General features: G+C 27.4%; 1 protein-coding gene across 1 annotated transcript in view; it reads left to right on the top strand.

Moving 5' to 3' along the window:
* Nucleotides 1-4,163: 4,163 nt before the first annotated feature.
* The window catches only part of LOC107456427 (uncharacterized), a 45,643-nt gene continuing 26,898 nt past the window's right edge, over nt 4,164-22,908 (top strand). The window contains exon 1 of the mRNA XM_043051250.3: nt 4,164-4,500. Within this exon, the coding sequence (XP_042907184.2) occupies nt 4,435-4,500 (66 nt within the window). The 5' untranslated portion in view covers nt 4,164-4,434. The remainder of the gene's footprint in view (nt 4,501-22,908) is intronic.

Below are 22,908 nucleotides of genomic sequence, written 5' to 3'. Positions count from 1 at the left end.
TTGGCCACGAAACCTTGGATGCTGGCCCACTGTGCAATGGACCATAATAACAGTAGAGGTTTGTTAGTTTAAGCAGGTAGAATATCTCCGTGTTTTTTTTTTTTTTGAGAACGGCACTTTGTTCAGTGTATGTAGATAAAATTTTAGAACCCTATATTTGCTTTTAGAAAGTGACATCACTTTTAAGTAAGTTTTTAAAGATGCAGTTGACCTTGATTTTATTCTAATGATGGAAAATAGAGCGCGGTCACACAGTGTCCATCTGTAAAATGATTTTCAGAAAAATGAAAGTATTCGCCAACCTTACTAAGCCTGTTTAAGATGCAGTGATGAAAGAAAAAAGAACTCGCAATCCCTTTATAAAAACTATCTAGGAATAGAAAACAACATTGCTGAACAAGTGATATTTCATGTATGAAATCACGTTGTACACTGTAAAAAATTCCACATCAAATGACGGTATAAATTATCGGTACTTAGGGTGCATTATCCGTGACCGTAAATTATCACACCGTGATTTATACAGTAATATTTTTTAATTCAAATGATTCAGTGATTTTTACGGTAATTATTGCTGGAAAAATTACGGTATATCATATTTTTTGTTCCGTAACATGTTGCGGTAAAAATCGATTTTACCGTAATTTGATTCGAAATTTTTTACTGTGCACAACTCTTTATATCTATAAAAAAGAGCCATAATTTTTTTTAATCAGTTTTTTAATTCTGTTATCACTGCTTCATAATTTCTGACTTTGATGAAGCTTCTTTAGCAAAATCATGCGCTTGTATTAAAACAGATAAATGGTTATTTTAATTGTATCACATCAACCTGTGTTTATACAAAACTTAACTTAGATTGGTTCAGTAACTCAAAAGATAATAGATCAAATTCGAAAATTCTCTTAATTTTCGACAGAATAGTTTAACATGATGTCAAATGTAATAGTACGTTTCTTTAAAAAAAATAATTTGAATCGGTACTAAATAAAAGAATCAAAATAAGAAAGAGTGAAATATAATTCTTTGCATTTTATTACATTTGCTCAAAAGTTTCTTGGTTAAGCAATCAGTTTTAAATATATGATTTTTAAAATAAAAACAGCTAAAATTCATATTTTCAAAGTATTAGTTCAAGTCCTAGATGTAAACTTTTATAATTTTAAGTGCTTTAATTATTCTGAAACTAAAAGTATTCTATTAATGGTGAACTTATATCCAAATTCAGTACTTAATAGTTGTATAAGATTTGTTAAAACTTATCTAATTCTGCTAAAAATTATTTTTACTTTTTTTAATTTCGCAGTTTTCTTTTCTTTTTTTTTTTTTAATGTGTATTATGTAGTAATTATGAATAATATAGCAAAACGTTTTCAAAAGAAAAAATTCCTTCTTTTTCTGTGACACTAATTATTTTTAAATAAAAATCTTTATTGAAGTTATAAATATTAATTCGCCTGTTTCTGAAAGATGGTATCCAATTCTTTTTACACTCTATATCAGTGAAATAAAATTATTACTTTATATTTAACAAAAAAGTAACACCTAATCAGTTTATGTTGATAAAGTGTAAGACTAATTATTTTACATAAGGGATTAAAAAAGTTAGATTAAAAATATATCCCCTCATTCTCTTCATTCCAATTTTACAGGGGCAATATGAAAAAACTTCAATTTTTTATGTTCTTGTATTCCATTTGCAACAAAAAAAAGTTCTTTTTTTTTACCTCTTAAGAAATCTTTTGCAAACATATAGCATGTCGTACTTAATCTCAACACCAGCATCCGCCGTGTGCATCCATTCTCCGTTAACCGACACAATCCATCCTAACTCCCGCATCCTCCCGAGATGCACACGTCGCTTCTTCCCTTACCCCCCTTTTCAACCCTTATTCCCCCCCTATCCCCGTGGCGGCTGTGGCGGGGGCTGCTGCCGCTGCTAAAGTCAGAGGGCGGCTTTAAGGGACTGTATATTTAAAACGATACGAAGTTTCTTAATAATTTTCGATCTTTCGCTATTTCTGAAACTATTCATTCACGATATAATATTTCCATGGTTACTATTATTTTCAATTTTCTGTTTCTCGTTAAATTAAGATACAATTATATGACTCTTTGTACCTTTTCACGGTACTTTGGTACCGATTAAATAAGTCAATGGTTAGTTGAATGCGTTGTGTTTTCGCTTTTAAACTATTAATTAAAGGATTAATCTCAATCCAACAGCTGGTATACCTTACTTGCTCTGGAATTCAGTTTAAAAAAAAACACATATTATTCATGACTAATGTTCATTTCTCTGTAACAAAATAAAAATAAATAAAATTATTTCAATATTTAAAAAGAAATTTCATATAAATCGATTTCCCCTTTATTAGAGCATATTTAACTGAAATTAATCAAAATAAATTATTGTTTTCTGGGAACTTGGAAAACATTATTTAATTTTCTCGTTGCTAGAAGTTTTGTCTTATTGTACTTACAAGTACAATAAGACAATAAGGATGAGTACTTGAAAAGTGTAAGTACTGTTGCAAGCAAAAATAGGTGCATCGCTACCTGCGTATCAAGCAATCATCACCTGTTGTTACATAAAAAGTTTCTTTAAAATTTGTATTACTTTTTTTAATTTTTAAAGTATTTTTTTATATAAAGTGAAAAGATCTCTTAATTTTTGTACACCTTTCTAAAAATAGTAACAATTTCAAATATTGCATGAATTTGCTCTATATTTCAGAGGAAGTTTTAATCACGTATAGGCGATACTTTTGCCTCCAATGTCCGTTTATGAATAAAATCAAAAGTTCTTGTCTCTTGAAGTACTGCATGATTTCCCAGCTCAGGAGCTGTCTGTACCGTCAGGTCTAAACCAATTTACCTAACATTACTCCCAAAATAATTGAAAGATATAGCCCTATAAGAAAGAAGAGGCTTCACCGTTATTGGGTGGAGTATATGGTAAATCAATTCTGTGGTACGAATAATAACAAAAATAATAATAGCCATTCGTAAAAGACTTTATTGATATATTACTACTTCATTTTCAACATTTCAAGTTTACTAATCATTCTCTAGCTTTTTCTCATATAATACAAAAAAAAGCATAAAATAGTTTTTTTATTCTGCAATAAAAAATAATTCAAAATGACAACAACAAAAAATTTTAAAAACAATTATCATCGAGAAATTATTATTGAAAAAATATTATATTTTCTTTCTACCATTCAAATTTCAAAAACTTTTCTTTTTACAAAGTTATTAAAAAAAAGCATAAAATAGCTTTTTTATTCTACAATGAACAAGAATTCAAAATGACAACAAAAAAAAGCAATAATAATCATCGAGAAATTATTATTGAAAAAATATTATATTTTCTACCTTTATATAAATTTCAAAAACTTTTCTTTTTACAAAGTCTATTAAAAAAAGCATAAAATGGCTTTTTTATTCTACAATAAAAAAAAATTCAAAATGTCAAAAGTAGAAAAAATTTTAAAAGAATAATCTTCGCGAAATTATTATTGAAAAAATATTATATTTTCTACCTTTATATAAATTTCAAAAACTTTTCTTTTTACAAAGTCTGTTAAAAAAAGTATAAAATAGCTTTTTTATTCTACAATGAACAGGAATTCAAGATGACAACAAAAAAAAAACAATAACAATCATCGAGAAATTATTATTGAAAAAATATTATATTTTCTACCTTTATATAAATTTCAAACACTTTTCTATTTACAAAGTCTATTAAAAAAAAGCATAAAATGGCTTTTTTATTCTACGATGAATAAGAATTCAAAATGACAAAAAAAAAAAAAAAAAAAACAATAATAATCTTCGATAAATTATTATTGAAAAAATATTATATTTTCTACCTTTATATAAATTTCAAGAACTTTTATTTTTACAAAGTCTGTTAAAAAAAAAGCATAAAATAGCTTTTTTATTCTACAATGAAAAAGAATTCAAAATGATCAAGAAAAAAAAAACAATAATAATCTTTGATAAATTATTATTGAAAATATATTATATTTTCTACCTTTAGATAAATTTCAAAAACTTTTTCTTTTTACAAAGTCATGACGTTATATTTACATAACCCCTAACAATCGGAGAAAGAGAAACTAGAGAAGGGAAAGAAGAAGGAAAAAAAAAAGAGATTTATAACTGCGGGATTGTCCGTCAGGTGGCGCGGGGACGTCCTGGGCCATTTGGAAGGGAAAACTTTTACCTAAACCCCAGTTCTCCTTTTATCATCCACTTCAAACGCGATACTCCTGTAATCTAGTTCGGAGTGTAGGGAAGCTTCGTCTCTCTCTTGAATTACAAAGGATACTGTAGATGAAAAGTTGATACGTTCACGAGGTGATGTATCAGTGAGTTGGTTGTGTTTGTTTTCGCGTATCAGAGGATGAGGTGTTTTGCTTGGAGAGCATGAAGACGGAATATTTAGAATTCGGGATTTTTCTCCTTTTTGCTTACCTCGGCTGGAAGCATCAGGTCAGTTAGTTTTTTCAATTTTGTGTTAGTTTCCATCGATGTTGTTTTGTTTGAGTCGAAAAATTACGTTATGTTGAGCTTAATTTTAAGACTAAGGATTTTTAACATAGTGAAGTACGATTTTAAGGATTGCAATGCTATTTTGACCAAAAAAATCATTTTTAAAAATTAACTATATTATAAATATTTAATTATATTATTAATTTAATTGTTGTGAAAACTATAGATTTTTCTGCTTTTTGACAAACTTGCTAATTAAATTTATAACGTTATATTGAAGCATATGATAAAATCTTCCTCTAAGAAGTTATCTAAAGGTTTGTTCGTTCAGATTTTATGTCCGACAAATTCTTAATTAAAGTAATACCTGTAATATTATATAAATCTATATATATATATATATATATATATATATATATATATATATATATATATATATATATATATATATATATATATATATATATATATATATATATATATATATATATATATATATATATATATATATATATATTGAGTAACTAAACCAACATTCTTAAATTTGTGAATGTTTTTAAGACTAATTCTTGTGCTTCAAAATTTCTTTAATTAATTTGCCGGCCTTCTTATCAATGTAGAAAATAGATAATTTTTGGAAAAAAAATATTCACACATTAGTTTCACATGTTTCACATTAGTTTCATTACACTAAATATTGAATAACGAGGAGATAAGAGATAAACAAAAATATTCTACACATTTAGTGAAATTAATTCATATACAAAAAAAATTGCATTTCAATTTATTTAGTGTCTCTTATTGTTAAATTATGTTTCAAATATTATTTAATTTTTTTTTTGGAATTTATAATTTATACGCGTATTAACCAGGCGGAAGAATAAGTCTTTATAATTATTATTATTATTATTTCCATTTCTCAAACTACAAAACTCATCTGTATTTTTCAAGTATTTATTTCAAATCGAATTTTGTCAGAATATAAATAAATTTTAATTAAACAATATTTTGACAATTTTTGTTAAGAAATCTTTTGCTTTAAACTACTGTAAGAAAAACTAATTAATAATTTTTTTATCTCAAGTGTATTAATAATTTTAACCCTTGTTAAGTTTTTAAGCAGAAAACCATTAATTTATTTTATATTTCGGAATGAAAAGTTTAAAGAAAAAATTAAACTGTGATTGAAATAACAAACACGATTTTCTCATACTCTTTAAAAATGTTTCATATTATTATACAAAGTTATCTATTTTAAAGTTATGTTAGTTTTTTACTTTTTTTCATATTCCTTGTCATTTTTACCTCAAACTCTATTTCCTTAAAAATTTTTAAAATACCCCTTATAATTATAATAATAAAGCAAATTTATTTGCAACTCATTAGATGTTTCTATTTAGTTAAATGCAAACTAGTTTTTTGTCCCTCTAAATAAAAGTTTGGAATTTGAAACCAGGTAATTATTTCTTGTAGTAAGATCACAAAATATTTAACACGTTTCAAACTTGCTAAAAGCTATGTCTTACAACACTTGAGAAGTTTATCTAGGCTATATACTTATCCTTATCGTATTATGGTATTTTATCAAACTGAGATATCGATAGAAAATTCTCTTTCTCACACCTGTTTTCTTCATTTATATCTAAAAGCATTCATCTTTTTCGTACTTTATCTTGTCTTACATTTCAGTCAGACGAGCAATCAAATTCATTGAAATACTTAAAGTGCGCTTTGAATTGTAGGAAAAAAGTTTTTAGATCAAAAATATGCAGAATTAATGTCTTATAATTTGGTCTGTCTCATATTTTCAAGCAACGTGATTGGAAGTTAATTTTATAGAATGGAAAAAGTTTATATATGGTGAACGGAATTCATTTAACTTATCTTTAATTTCCATGCAACTGAAGAGAATATTAATCTTATTGCAAAAAAAAAGATTAAGTAAGAACAGAATTTATTTATCTTGTCTTACATTTCAGTACAACAAGAAAGAATATTAATTTAATTTGATTGAAAAAGTTTAAATCCATTCCATACATACCATCCATTACATTCCATACAAAGTAGTGGGAAATAACTTTTAATGCAAAGAAAAGCTTAAAATAGGCTAACTAGAAATAATATTCAATGATTTGAATTAAAATTACTTATATTTATTCCCTTTGGAATGTGAAGGGGAATTTATTTTAATACAAAAATAGTATCTCAAACTGTATAGCACAAGTTTTTAAAAAATATATATTTCCTTTATCTCTAATAATTTATATTGATTTACGTTTTCATATCAAGTTATAGGAAATTAATTTCAATTTGAAGTTTGTTTTAATATCGTTAACAGACAATGATGTTCTCATAAAGGTTTTAAATTTGTGTCTTATAATTTTTCTTGTCTTACATTTATAGGCAACTTAAAAGGGAATTTTAATTATATTACATAGAACGAGTTTCAGATTACATAAAAACTTTAATAAGAACACAAATATATTGAAGTTTTATACATACATATATATATTCTATTTCTTTTGTAATATATAAAAATAATTATTTAATGGTTAGATTTGTTTCATGTCATAAGTAAAATGATAAAAAAATAAATTTTATTTCAAATATTATTAGAAGAAAAATGTATTAAAAAGGTTCTATTAAGCATTCATGATATTATGTACTAATTTCTCCAATTTTAAATCATTCCTATTAGCTATTATATTAAAACTGGAAAAGAGAACCCTAATTGAACTTTCATGAAATCTTCTAGCTATAATTTAACATAAAATATTCACAAATTTGCTGTTCGAAATTTTGAAAATTTAATCATTAAAAAGTGAAAAGAATAGCATAAGTTTAAGTTTAAAATAAATGTTAAAATTTAAATAAATTCATTTAAAATGTCAGTGTTTATTACATCCAAAATTACTTGACAATGCTATTTATTTTTAACTGCAATTTCTTTGTTACATTTACAACATAATTTTTTTTTAAATAAACTTACTAAAAAATTAAAAAATTCAATAGTAAGAATAATATGCTACAATATACTTAGTTTATTTGCTATAATTTCAAACTAAATGGGGACTCCTTTTTGTACATTTTACTAATATATTTTTTTTAATATTATTCCAATAAACCTCAACTCTTTTATAGTACCTTTTAAGTAATACGATAAGTCTCAGTTAATACTTAATTCATTGTATAACAAGTTTTTTTTTTATTATTTTGCTCGCATCTCTTCATAATATTGATCGTTCAACATAACACGCCAAGTTTAATTAGATAATCAAGATAATTTCCCCTGATAAGATTCTTGATATTAATTGCTCAAAATTGTATTTAGTATTCTACATGCTCTTTGTGCTTATTATTCTATATATTCTACACTCATGTTTACCTTGGCTAATTGCCTCATACCACAACATAATAACTCTGGGAAAGGGTTGATTCTAGTTCTGGTGTTTGAAATCTCTATTAATTTACTGTCAAATAAATCACTATTTTTAAATTGTTTTTATTGGCATTTAATTATTATTAATTATCAGTTTAAGAATAAATTTAGTTACTAATTTAAATTTATATAATCAAGATATAAGAAATAAACATAAATTTTTATAATTTTTTATTATCATTGTTTTTTTTAAATGTATTGTAATTTTAAATTAACCACTTTATAAAAATATTTTTTGTTACATATAGTTATAATAATCCTTAAAGCAATTTATTCATAAAGAACATGTAAGTAAAAATTTAAAAAATAATAAAACAAATAGTTATATATTTGTATAATTAATAATTTTGAGTTCATAAATTAATTTATTGAGCTACTTTTCGTAAAAAATAATTTTTAGCAACAAAATTGTCAAAAATGATTTTATAAAAAATTTATTCATAATTGTAAATCTGATTTTTTTTATAAAGCATGTTAATGGATTTTTTTAAAAAAATACTCTATTCCTTAAATTTCCAGGTTTTACAACATGGAACAGTCTATATTCATTATTTTTCTTTTTGTTAAGTATTTGACTGAATAGGTTTTTAATAAAATAGATGGTTATAGGTTTTCAACAAAGACAACTAGCTAATGCTTTTTCTCTAATTATAAAGCTGATTTTTTTCAAAAAGAAATTTATAAAAATTATATTTTAAATAGTAAACCGATCAGAAATTCCAATAAAAAATTCTTAGCAAAATCTAAAAATTATTTTTATGACATAAACTACCACTGATGTCAATTGTTTAAACAGAAGAAAATAAATAAATAAATTATGTTGGGGAAATATAATTTTAAAATACTGAATTCTCTATATTGATTCAGTAGCTCTTTATGCTAGCTGTACGAGACAAAAATATTTATTCCTTATCACGCTGCTTTAAAAGTATCCTTCTTTCATAATACCTTTTCCTTGAATAAAGACAATAAGACGAATATTGTTACAACGGCGAAAAAAATTCTATTCTTAAAAAAATCATATTAGCATGAAGAATATATCTACATAAAATAATTTAAACCTTAAGTGAAACATTCAAACCTTAAATTACATATGACGCAAATTTAAGTATTGCATAAAAGAAATAATAATTCCTAATACAAATTATTTCAAGTCTCTTTGGAAATATTTTTCAAAGGTCAATCTAAAAATAAAAAAATGTTTTTAAATCTTTCAATTCAAAATGTATCCCGCTAATTGTGTCTGTAACTTCCTGTTTCTTATAGCTTTTGAATAATAGTGCAATTTAGTGGGACTGTCGCAAGAAACTGAAGGTTGCGAAGTATATTCATGCAAATTAATTTTTTTTTTCTTTTTCGAACTCGAGCATGTCTCTTGCACCTGTAATTTTCCAAGCCTGTTGGGAAATAACTATCCTTATTACTTAATGTTAAGCCTTCTCAAATATTTTTCGCTAGACTATATAATTATTGTGCAATGAATATAACCAAAAATATAACGATTAAGCTTATTCATCCAATTAAAAAATATTAAATATTTTATAATCTCTGTATAACTTAATTTTTTTCGAATATTATTTCCAACTGTTAACGATAAACAATGCCTTTGCATATTTTTAGTCGGAAATATGTCGAAGTTCATTTTTAAATTTTGAAAAATTTATAAAATATTGCTGTAAAATATTTTGTTATTTTAAAATATTTAGTTTGTTTTCTCTAAAATATGGTTTTACTTAAAAAATATTACTCAAGGAAAAAACGAACTTAAATTTTTTTGAGATGTCATTCTTAGTTTTGTCCTTCGGAAAATCCTTTTCCAATTTTCAGATTTATTTTTATTTATCAGTAATAACAATAAATTACAGAGAGATACTGATCATAAATTGTAAAGTGAGTTTGTATATAACTGTCCTTTTTCCGGGAAATTGTTTTTTAAATTTTAATTTTAAATTATATTCTACCCTCTTTTTAATCAAAAAGTAACATTTTAAAAGGAAAAAAAACGCAATTTCCTGAGCAATTTTTTTTATCAATGTCATTCCTTAGATCAGGATTTCTTAAACGTTTGGTGTAAAGACTTCAGACTATTTACGAAAATTTTATGGAACCCCATAAACTTGGAACGTTTCTATTATTAAAAAAAGAAAACACTTTAAATCACTTTGGTTTTTTTTTTTTAGTTTTTTTGATCTGCATTATTTTAGTTATTTCCAGATACATCGTGTAAAAATATTTGATAAATGCAAAAGTATTATAATAAATTAAAGAAATATAGAAATTGATTATATCTTTGGCGTTCCAGCTGCAAGTTTCTCGACCCGATTGGCATCGCAACCTACTGTTTAAGAAACTCCACTTTAGATAATCGTTTTCTAATTTATTATTTTTTTTAAGCAAATGTCGTCTTTCTAGGAATCGTTTTCTGAAGTTTTTAACGCCACGATCTAGGTACTTTGCTTCCATGAAACAACCCAAATAAATAACGCAGAGTTTTTTTTTCTGCTACTCCTAATTCAAAGAAAAAATAATCGCTTGAAGAAAAAAATTAAAAACTATATTCGAAGAAAAATTTATTTTTGCATTTTACTTTTGAATAATTGATGTGCAGCGTAAGGTAATTTTAATGCAATCTCTTTAAAAGTTGTGCATGCATCTTAAATTACACAAGATTCCTGAAATATTATCTGCATGCTGTAAAATTGTCTTAAACTTTATGTGTGCATTTGATAAAAAAGCACTTAAGAGCATCCATATCAATGGAGGAAAATCGCTAGAGATAACCATAATATTATGCTGGAAAAACCATAAATATTATGAGGAATGCAGATTGTATTTTAATGCATCACCTTATTAGTAGCTATTCTCTACTTGCCTGAGAAGTATCTTGGCTACACTGCACTACGAAAAAAAAATATATAGTCAAAACTATCAGAAAATAGTAAAATTTACCGTGCTTCTGACTCAATAAGGACACCATAAAAATCAGTAATTTTTACCGAGGTGCTTTGATAATGATTTTAATAAAATTACTACAAAATATGCTTTCATAATAAGTGATACAATTAAGGAACGGAAAAGTTACCAAATGAATGGTTTAAATACAGTATATTTTGGTTTTATTAACCAGAATTATGGTTTGATTTTTTTTTTAAATCAGAAATGTCATTACCATGCAGTGCGATAATTTTACCAGTATTTCTTTTCTCCGCGTGAAAATATCACAATACTTATTTTATAGTTTTCGTCAGTTTCATATATTTCGTAAGAAATCGCGCTCTTTTTCTTAACGGGGTTGCGAACATTTTTTTTTTCATTGTAAATTCCAACGTGTGCAGGCTTCTGCACTGAAATGTAATTGAATTGTTAACCAATCCTTCTGTATCCTGTCATCCGTCGAACATTCTTCCTGTCGCGTGTTCTATTCTAATTGCAAGGAAGTAAGTGGCAGAAGTCGTCTTCTCCTACCAGATTCCCTCTCAACCTCGTTTTTAATGAAATAAAACCATCCGTTTCCTTTTATGGAACGAAATACTACAAGGAAGGGAACTGGAAAAAAAGGTATATCGGGGAAACAGAAAGTTTTAAGGAGAATTCTGAAAAAATTATCCCTCCCCCCCTCTCACATGCCAGCTGAAATCCCCCCATCATAACCCGGTCGCCCAAAATCTTTTTGCCAGACGCCTACCCGAACGAATAACAATCGTTCTTTAACCAAAAATCTGCATCTTTTCAAAACGAGCGCGTGCCAGACGCCACTTAATGTAACGGCATATGGTCTTTTCCGTTTACAGTTAGTTACTTCTGATGTTGAGAAGGTAAAATGGATGAGGAGGGGGGGATTACCTGGTGATGAAGCATCTGTCCTTACAAGAAAAGCGAAAGGTGATGGTACTGTAACATGAGGTTATACTCTCTTTATGCATCGTACCCCCGCGTAAAGAACCGTATAGGGTGGAGGGACAAAAAGTTTCGTTTCTGTTATATCCAGGTGGGTGGACCGGTATATTTCCCTTTCTTTTTTTTTACTTACCGCTTTTAAAAGAGGGGGATATTGCTAGACTTTTATTTCATCTCCCCCCTACCATTCATTTCTGTTGAAATCTGCAAATGTACACAAAAGGTGCTCAGGACTTAACAGTATTTTTTTTTTTCCAATTCGTCTCGAAAGCGAAAGATGTAGCTTGCCTTCTTATGCGGAAAACTGGCGATAAAATTCGTCCCAAGTTTGTTTATTTGGATAGTTGTTTACTTTTTCCTGAGAGAGTGAGGGAGGTGAGAGTAAACAGCCGTCCCGCTATAGAATAAAAGGTGGGGGTGGTTGAACCATAAACTAATTCAAAGTACTTTCACCTGAGACCTGGTGACTTGTCCTTGGTTTTTTTTTTTATTAATTTAAATGCTGGTGACTTGCCCTTGGTTTTGTTATTAACCTGAAACCTAGTGGCTTGTCCTTGGTTTTTGGTATTAGGGTAAAAGCCGATTGACCTCAGATGTGTTATTGAACTTTATATTGCACGCCGTTAAAAATTCATTAGTTTACATCAAACCATATTATCAATCGAATTTGCTGCAACTTCAATATGTCGTCAAATTCAAAACGCGCAATATCTTGGTGCAAATTAAACCTTATTACTCTTTATTGCAAGATACCATGACACCAATTATACACCACAATAAGGTTGCAGCAAGTTTGTACTATATTATGGTTCAAAATACCTTGATATAATTTCAGTAACGGGATAGTTAACTAGAAGCGAAAGAGAATTTTAGATATTTAAAAACCGTTAATTTATTATATATGCATTAAAGCATCTACTTTTAGAGAATTAATAAACCTAGTCTTAGCGAAAGGAATTCTTAAAAGTGACAGGAGTTGATGCAAAAATTTAAACAAGTTATGTGGTAATGCATTGTAATAAGTATTGAGTAAAAAATATGAAAATTCAACTTGTTAACTGGCTTAAAATATTTAACAGCATGTGGTATGTTAGGAAAGTACACGTTAAAAATAGCATCTGAAATATTTAAATACTTCTATCGTCATAATCTAAAAACATAATGTTTGTAAACATAGTTATTAATTAAAAAAAAGGAATATTTAGTATTTATTAGCAGCTAAGCTGCTCTAATAAATACTAAATTTTCTTTTGCATAAATGGGTGTCATAAAATAGAAGATCTGAAATCTCCTGAAATTTATGATACATAGAAGGCAAATATCATATACATGACAGTGCAAAATGTTTCCTAACTTATCTATGATGTATTAGAAGAGTTCATGAAAGCAGCGACAACGTAAGTGCTAATTTGAGGTAAAAGAGAAGGCAAAGAATTTATTTAAGAGACGTCAGCAAAAAACAGCAATGCTAGTCCACTTTGTCACGCTACAAATAATCTTAAAAAGGTCCCCAAAAAAAGAGTGATTTATAATTTGAAAAACTCAGAGAGAAGAAAAATGGACCTTAATAGAATTGATTTGCAGCGCAAAAAAACTTCCTGGGACCCCAGATACTACAGCGTGGAACTCGATCACGTAATGGTTATCTGTTCTTACAACTTTACAAATTATTGCTAAGACGTAATCACCAAATCGAGCTTTTATCTTGAGGACGAGACCAGAATTGGTGATGATGATGACAAGGGGGAAACGGGTCGTCTTTTTTACCATCCTTTACTGATGAGGATGAAAATGAACAGAGTACGCGAATGGCGATATCAAACTAAGATTCGAGTTCACTTGCTTCAGCAGCATCTTACTCGAAGGGGCCTGTATATTCCACCCTATTCTTTCATGCACAATTTAACCTGGACTTCTACATACAAAGTTTTCATTAATGCTTGTCTACAAGTGCAGTACGTGGTCTGGGTACCAAAGGGTTGAAGGAAAGGGGATTGTGTCTCCGGAACTACGTTGACGTCTCCTCCCTACCTCTTGCCTTCTTGTTTCTGTTTTTACCATCATCCCTTTTTTTGTCCTGTAAAACACAATAGAATCATTGGATAAGGATGGATACGGTCATTGACAGAGTCGATTTTTCTGTGTGGTGAGTGACTTGGGGTGGCTTCCTTTTTTAAGTCACCGCGATAAAGTGTTTCTTATCAGTTCGAAATTAAAAATCAATTTGGAAACGGTGTATAGCCGTGGGACCATAAATTATGCAGATAACTTCGTGCTGGGAATTCGGAGGAGGAAAACATTAGATGTCAGTGACATAGATTTTGGTGATTCAGCCTGTTAATTTTGTTGTTATTTGTGGAGCTGTTATTTTACCAAAACAAAAAATTATACATGCGTATTGTGTTCACAGATAAGGATACATATGTATAATGAATGTTTACAAAAGTTAACACATAGGTATAACAAATTATTAGCAGGTATAATGCATATATAATATAAATGTTCACTAATGTTACTTGACTGTTTTCATAATTACTACCAGAATTTTTATGAATTTAACCAATTAGTGTCTTAATGAACAAAACTATAAAACACGCTGTTGAAAAATTTTAACAAATTTAATGAATAAGTTTGAGTTTGTAAAGTCTTTTAAAAGATAAAACAATAACCCCTAAAACAATTAAATAAAAATTCAAATGTTGAAAAAAAATTTTATAAAATCAATTGAGGATCAATAAAATTATCAGCATGTTGAGCATTTAGTGGATACTGATAATAAATTAGTACGTTGGTCTTAGATTTTAACAAATTGCGCTTGATCCATTAATTTCAATACTATCAATTATTAATACTATCAATTATTATAATATTAATTTACGAAAAAACTACTGGCACCTTGAGTGCAACATTCGTAATTATTTACGTTATAAAAATATAAAATTTTATACCGTAATTTTTACAGTAATATTTATTTAATTACAGTGATTTTAGTGTAAATATCACTGTAAAAATTACGGTAAATGTACTGTCCCCCTGAGTGCCGATAATTTTTAACGAATTTTTTTCAATGTATTAGGGGATAAAACCACTGTTTAATTATTTACAAACGATGAAAAAATTATGTTTTTAAGTAGTTAATTAAAAGATCAAAAGTTTCATTTCGAACATACTATAAATTTTATTTTGTCATACCAAAATATTAAACTACAAACAAAGTTTAAGGAAGAAAAATGCGGAAATTGATTTTTCTTAAAATTTTGTTAGTGTACAGGTGTTAACAGCTTGAGTGTTTGTTTAGTCATCAAGTTTTAACCATCTGTCCAAGATAAAAGCTTTTTACCTTATCAAAGGACCTTTGAGCTATACTTGACGCTGTCATAAGTAAAAGATAAGGTGCAATATTACACAAATTCTGCAGGAAAAGCTTATTGGTGCATCTATCCTGCCACAAATTGGCCTGCTTTCTTTAATTTCAACATGCATATACTTATCCATTTAATAAATGAGTGTTTGCATATGATCTTTACATTAAAGCCGCTGTCTGATTAATGTTAAGATTTATAAGGAAAAAAATTTTTTATTTTATTTTCTAAACAAATGTTAAAATTAGCTTTCAATTTTAAACCACTTGCAATTATTGCTGATTTTATTATATGTATAATAAATATGAATATTATTAAAACATAAATGATTAGCATAATTCATAGAAAAAATTATACGTGCTTTGTCTAAAATAAGAAATTTAAAGGAAGAATAAGAGCTTTTTTTTAGACTAATAATTAAAAAAAGCAGATTATTATGATTGCTTTTAAATATTCAATCTCAGTTATAAATTAAAAAAGACTTTTGTTAGCACCATTTAAATGACCAATCCAATAAGTCGTGCACATTTAAACAGATTCTTTGAGAAGTATGAATACCCTATATCTTAAGCATTAGAAAGCAACATCCTTAAAAATGTTTTCCCCTATGTTTAGCTATAGTATAACAAAACATTAGTTCTCTTTAATAATTAATGTTATGCACAAATGTAAATATTGTACAAAATTCATTGAGAAAGGGTCTTCTTTTTCATTCTATCACTATGGTGTTCTCTGTTAATATATAATTTTATATTTCTTTATTTTTATTTCTTAATTTTTATTATATCTTTATTTTTGTTTAATTATTTGATTTGAGAGTACAGTTATTTTTTAAAATGAAAAACTTAATTAGGATCATGTAGTATGTCTTGAAAATTACTCAGAACTAATACACTTCGTAAGGCTTAAAAATAACATTAAATAATTTTTTAAAAATTTTCACTACGAATATATTTCAACAAATTCTCCTTAAGTGTTATAACACAACACAATATCAAAATATTTTACAATATGAAGTCAATTGTATCCCAGACAAATAAATCATATATTTTAAAAGTGAAGCAGCAATTTCATGGCACATTATTTCACAAACTTGTTTAGATTTTGTAATACTTTGACAAGATTAAACAATAGTCAAAATTACAGAAAAAGTAAGATATATCTTAAATCTTTAACAACATCAATTCTATGAAACATCAATTTTGATATGTGCATTATACGCCATAAAATGTTATACTTCGTCAGATACAAACAGACGATATTTATGGAATATTTTTCTGTTACGAGCAGGCGATATTTATTGAATATTTTTCAGTTACGAGCAGACGATATTTATGGAATATTTTTAACACAGCCAGTCTGAATCCACATTTTCTTCTTTACATAATGGCAGAATTGTAAAATGGGGAATAGTTTATGTGACACTATAAGAATGCCCATCAAAAAATACTTTTTTTTTTTTGAAAAAATTCCTTTTGTGGAATAGTTTTGCTTTCTTACGTGTGTGAGACACCTTGCAAAAGCAATATTTGAAGTACATTCTTTGTGGGGAGATTTTGATAGCCGAGAATAATCGCATTATCTTATAAATGCGTCATTATCAGTAAGATTTACGGGCGTATGTTCATAAGTTTTGGTAGCAAGACAACTATCATTTCATTGTTTTCTCTGCGAGTGATGAAAATTTTCGGGCTTTGTTTTAAAAAGTGATGCGCTGATGCGGGAAAAAAAGGGGGGAAATATATTTGTTGATGCATTATGATGCAAAAATGCATGAGTATTATTGTTGGTAATTCATTCCTTGCTTGGAATATATGAATTTCAAAAATCAGTATTCCTCTATATCAAATTATTATTATTTTTTTTATCTTCTATTTTAGCACAGACGTGAAAAATTCATATCTTTCTTAGAGTTAGTTTTCTGTTAAGGATATTTCCATAAAGTTAAGCAAAAAAATACCACAACCCTTTTTCATGTTGAACAGGTATATAAACGGAATTCAGAAATATTTTATTTAATTTTATATTTGTAATGTTGTTTGAATATATTTAAGATATGTTTATATTTTATTAGAAAATTGTTTTTAAACTATGGAGTGACAAAAAATCATATTATTTTTATTCTCCTATTAATTGAATAATAAGACTTAATTTGTTTACTTTCAATTGCATACGAATGAAACTAAAATAGTACATGCAAGTCTACTTTTATTTTTTTACATTTACTAATTTCCAAAGCCTTTTTACTTGCCAATGTTTCAGTAAAAAAAAATAATTTGGTTCATGACGTGATTTTAAAAAAAATCAGTCGTAAAACTAAAATTAACTATTTTTGGTATTTAAATTATACTTGAAATAAATTTTAAAATTGTTTATTAGTGTATGCTATTATTGCAGTCAACTAAACCACCGCTTTACTTTGAGTGCAAAGCACTTGAAATATGACATTTTTTATTTTGCTTGGCGACAGAGTTTCGAAAAACCATGTTAATTGGCTATCTTTAATGACATTTTCTCAGTAGAGCAACACTAAATTCACCTCCTTCTTCTCACGAGCTAATTGGACCACTCCTTTACACAACAATAAATATTCTCTTCTTTCGTTATCTACAAAGAATATTTTACAACTTTGTAAAGAATGCATAACTAACGAAATTATCTCTCTAGCCTGAACTCAAAAAATAAAAATCTAATTCTTAATGGAGCTTAAGAAACATTAACAATTCACCGCCAAGAAAATGGCCCACACAAAGTCAAGTGCGCGCTTTCAATTCTTAGCCATAAGCAATTTTCTTGTCAGCCATTGTTAAACAGGAGTGAAAACTTATGTACATATATACAGAATAACGACAATTGGTAAAGCACTTAGTGCTCATTATGAGCATTCAATAAAATGACTGTAGACATGGTGCTGTAATAATATTTATTGAAGAGGTCTTGGATAGAACTTAGGTTGTAAAAAGGCGCCTCTTTTCGCTTTTCCCATCTTGTAGTTTGACTACTTTACGACATCGGGCCTTTTCTTCCTTGAAAGTGTACCATCATTTTTATCATCTTCTCTTCTTACCTGCAAGGTGAAATAGGAGGACATAACAAAGACCTTCGATAAATCAGGTGGAGGTTGTGTCGCCTCGCCCATAAGGGTAAAAGAATATTATATGTTAAAATCGAATCAGCGTGAAAATTGAGTCACATAAAACTTCTCCACTTAAACTTCTCACTCTGCTCTTTAAGATAGTTTTTTTTAGCGCGAAGTTGAGATGAAAAATTAAATATTGGTATTTTCCGTAAGAAATAAAACTAAAATTGCTTTTAAAAACAATAGCAATCAGAAATTTATAAATGTATTCTTAACTAAATATTGTTTATTGATCTTAATTTTCTATCAAACTATTTTATTCAAAATCCTGTGAATACGATTCAAAAAATTTGATGTTAAATGCAAAAAAACGATTTTGAAATTTTAAAATTGAAAAACAAAATCTTATAATCAAAATGGAAAAACTATTTCGAAAATTTAAAAAAGAGAAATCAATTCCAAAAACAAGTTGTCAATAAATCGCTAGCTTAAAAAAAATTTTAACAACGTAACTTTTTTTACCTTTTACGATAAAAGGCAATCTAAGTAGCTTTTATGGGCGTTAACTTTGTATAAATATTAAAACAAATACAAGATCTAATGGACTTTTAAATCGTTATAACTGCATAGTACTCTTTAATATTACACGTTACTATTACACTGAAAAAAATTTGAAATCAAATTACGATAAAGAAAATACTGGTAGATTGCTAGTACTTTTTACAGTAAAATCCATTTTTTCCGGAACATGTCACAAAACAAAACATCTGATAAACCGCAATATTTACATTGATAATTTCCGTAAAATTACTGAATCACTCTAATTACATAAATATTTCTGTAAAATTTACGTTATAACATTTTACAATAGAAATAGATTTTACGGTAAAATGGATTTTACGGATGATGCACCCGAAGTGCAGGTACTTCAGATTGCAATTTGATCCAGAATTTTTACAGTGTACGAATCAACTTGAACTTTATATAACAAATTCCCACGTTATAATAGTTTTTACGGCTTAATTTTTTTTATCTCAGAGTGTATGTGCTTTACATAAATTGGTAAATCTTATAGGCCGTTAAATTTTTTTTATATGTATTTAATTTGAATGCATCAAATGAATTTCTACCAAACACAATAATCGAGTTTCAAATTTAACTTGTTTCGTATTCTAAGGGAAAGCACTGAAGCAAAAGACAGTTTGATATCCATTGTTGAGTACTATCTGCCCCTTCAACCTTTTCTTTATTATATCAGTTGGAGTGACAGTTAATTGGTTATTGCAGTCACGCATGCGCAGTTTTTCTGTCCGTACTTCACAAAATGATGTTTTAGATTGACTGTTTCTCATAGAAGCTGATATTCAGCCTAATTAAAATGATCTTAATTCTTGGTTGTTTGCTTCTGCCATCATTGAATTTTGATAAATATTCTTTTAATGTAAAATTTAAATTCCTACGGTTTTTCAGAACTAATCCATACTACAATTTTGAAGTTAAATCCTTACTTGTTTGTTTTTTTCTCATGCTTGAGTTTTGATAAGTATTTTTTTTTTATGTATCGAGTTGAAATTCATTGACATTTTCTGACTAATATTATTAAACGTCAACTTGTTTGCTTTTTTTTCCATCACCGAATTAGAACTAGAATTAAAATTCTAATATCTTTTTCTGAACTAATCTCTCAAACATTTTTTTTTTTTTTGTTAAACATTTATTTAACGTAGATATATTGTTTCAAATTAATTAGAAAATAAGATAAAATGTTTCGATTTAAATTTTGATATGAATGAAATAGTTAAAATAAATTTTCAAAGCTTATAAAACGCTTCAGATCAGTTTTAGATGTAAATATCTGCGACATGTTAGTTTTTTAAAATTAGAATAATCTACATCAGAATAATCTATTTCAATAACCAACAATATCTAAATTGTTAGGCTCAAATTTGTTTGTGAATTCCAGAATAGTAAATTTGTAAAATGACAGAATAGAATAATCATCTATGATTTATTTATTTCAGCTATTTCGTTAACATTTACGCATTTACTTATTTCCATCTTTTTTTAAGCTTTTTATTTGGGCTCAACTTTTTTATTTATTTATTTTATGGCTTGCAATTGAATTTTAAAATATACTCTTTTGTTTATTTCTTTTTTGAAAGAATTATTTAAAAAACATTATAATTCTCTGTATACAATGCTTACGAAATTGAAACAATTATTAATTTGAAAGTTTTCTGATATATATTTTTTATATTTGAGAATCCCACGATAATTTTCTTGCGTGTGAAGTTTCATTCAAAAATAACAATAACAGCCTTTCTTTAAATGAAATTAATTGCATAAACATTGCTTGCATACAACTGCGTGTAAAACTATGCCTCAGCTAAATATTAACTCCGTTATTGTCAAAACGATTATATTCAAATAATTATAACTGTACAACATAATACTTTCCATGATCAATTATAGGATTATCTTAAATTTACAAATCAGCTTTCAGTGATTATACTTCATAACTAAAAACTGAAATCTCAGGTATTTCATTTAAATACGGCCTTCAACTCAAATTTTCATGTCGTGATTATTACTGTCCTTCAATTGTTTAACCCTAGACACACATATATACTTAAATAAGCAATAGTGTAATAGGAGCCAATAAAAAAAAAGACAAATATTTTCGAGTTAACTGGGAAAAGGATACATTGTAGCGGCGTGATTATGGAAATATTGGCCGATTCAAAATTAACGGGCCGTTGACAATAATCACGCACACATATTACCTACTGTGAGTATTGACGACATATTTATTTAAAAATTCTTAAAGTCAATCTTACGTTGGGTGCCATTTTTCTTAAGGCATCCCGTCACGCCAGCGTATGCAAATATTGCCGATTGTTGATAGACATTACAATGCGTGACTGTATGCTGCTTATAAAGATTTATGGACTGTAACCACGGGGCATATACTGATGTTGAAGGTTACGGTAAAGTGCATCAGTGCTAATACTTATGAACTTACAGATACCTTGATGCAATTTAATTTTTCCTTCTAGTGAATCGGTTTTAGAAATCGTTTGAAAGAGGAAATATTTATTGTTGAAACACAAATGTCGATAAAAGCACACGTCAATATTAGCAATTATAAGTTGCGCAAATAACCATTTCGTAGATTTACCTGCTATTTTGATTTAAGAATAAATATTACTGGTTTTATTTATAATTTAGGTATGTCACTGTTAGAATTTTCATTTTAAAATTATGGTAAAATAACCGGCAACAATCTGGCCATCCAATTGACCGTAAAGTTTACGGTAAGGAACATTTTTTACCTTTACGGTTTTGTAACCGTTTATTAAAAGCATAGTTGTAAAACCATGAATGAAAAAACTATATGGTTTTCTTAACAATTTACAACTAGTATGGCTTCAAAACCGTCGAACAGCAATTTAACTGATCTTTAGAGCTAGGCTTTTCGTTAAGTAACGGGTATTGGAAAATGCAGGACTCTGGAAAATCTTCAAGCGTTGAAGGAAATGGAAGAAATATTGTGGTGTCAACGCTGGGACTGAAACCCTTGTTGCGTCAGCCAAGAGAGTGACAGATTAGCCCTTTCGGCTATAATATGTACTCAGATACAATGAACTATGTGAATTCATTAGATGGGCTTAGTTGGGGTGATAAAATTCTGGTTGCTTAACCGTATTAGGGGAAAGCAGTTAATAAACGGTTTTTCTCACAGTCAATAGTTTGAAAACCATCTTTTTTAAGGTTGTTTGGCTTTTTTGTTCGTATATAGTAAAATAACAATTAAGTAAATTGTTATTTAACTATTTTTTCGAGAAATTTCTAACAGTGCATGTTAAAACACCAAATTTATTGTTCTTTTACGTGGCAAATAAAATTTCTTTAAAAAAGTTAAGGATATAAAAAGAGAGTTTTTACTCTAAGGGAAAGTTTCATACTCTCCATAATCACTGCCTTTGATATTACATTTAAAACTGTTGTCAAAATTCGAAAACATCATTTTTAATATCTATCATGAAAAAGGTGGTAAAATTATCCATCCAAAATTATTTTATTTCTGTATCGTGAATACAAATTTAATAATGTGAAGAAAATTAAGCAGAATAAGAGAATCGTATAAAACTATGAGAAATAAAACAAATTCAGTTGGTTCTTCTGTTTGTTTCACTGTTACATTTGAACTTATTTTGTTGATTATTTTATAAAGTTCTATTTAATTATTTTTAATAGTATAAAAAAAGTTTTACATTTTAATATTATTAATATTTTTAATACAAGTAAATATAAATTACAAATATATTTACTTGAAGAATTATACTCAATGTTTTTACATTAAAGATATAATTAATAGCTATAATAATTTTGTTTATATTTTTAAAGAAAAATTATATTTTAATTTTTATGAAAAATATAAAATACAGTTATCAAAGAAATTGGAGTGAGTAACATAAAATAACAACGCATGAGGAAACATATAAACGCATACCTGTCTATTATACATACAAAAAGTTTTCTTTTCTCTTTATTTCGTTAATTATTCCACCAGTCAAAATGTGACTTTAAAAGGCAGCTTTTATCCAATATATATGTATATTTCCTCCAAA

Source organism: Parasteatoda tepidariorum, chromosome 10 (assembly GCF_982258835.1).
Source record: "Parasteatoda tepidariorum strain Cologne lab strain chromosome 10, Ptep-v5.0, whole genome shotgun sequence".
Lineage (NCBI taxonomy): Eukaryota > Metazoa > Arthropoda > Arachnida > Araneae > Theridiidae > Parasteatoda > Parasteatoda tepidariorum.
This window is presented reverse-complemented; position numbering and strand designations above follow the sequence as displayed.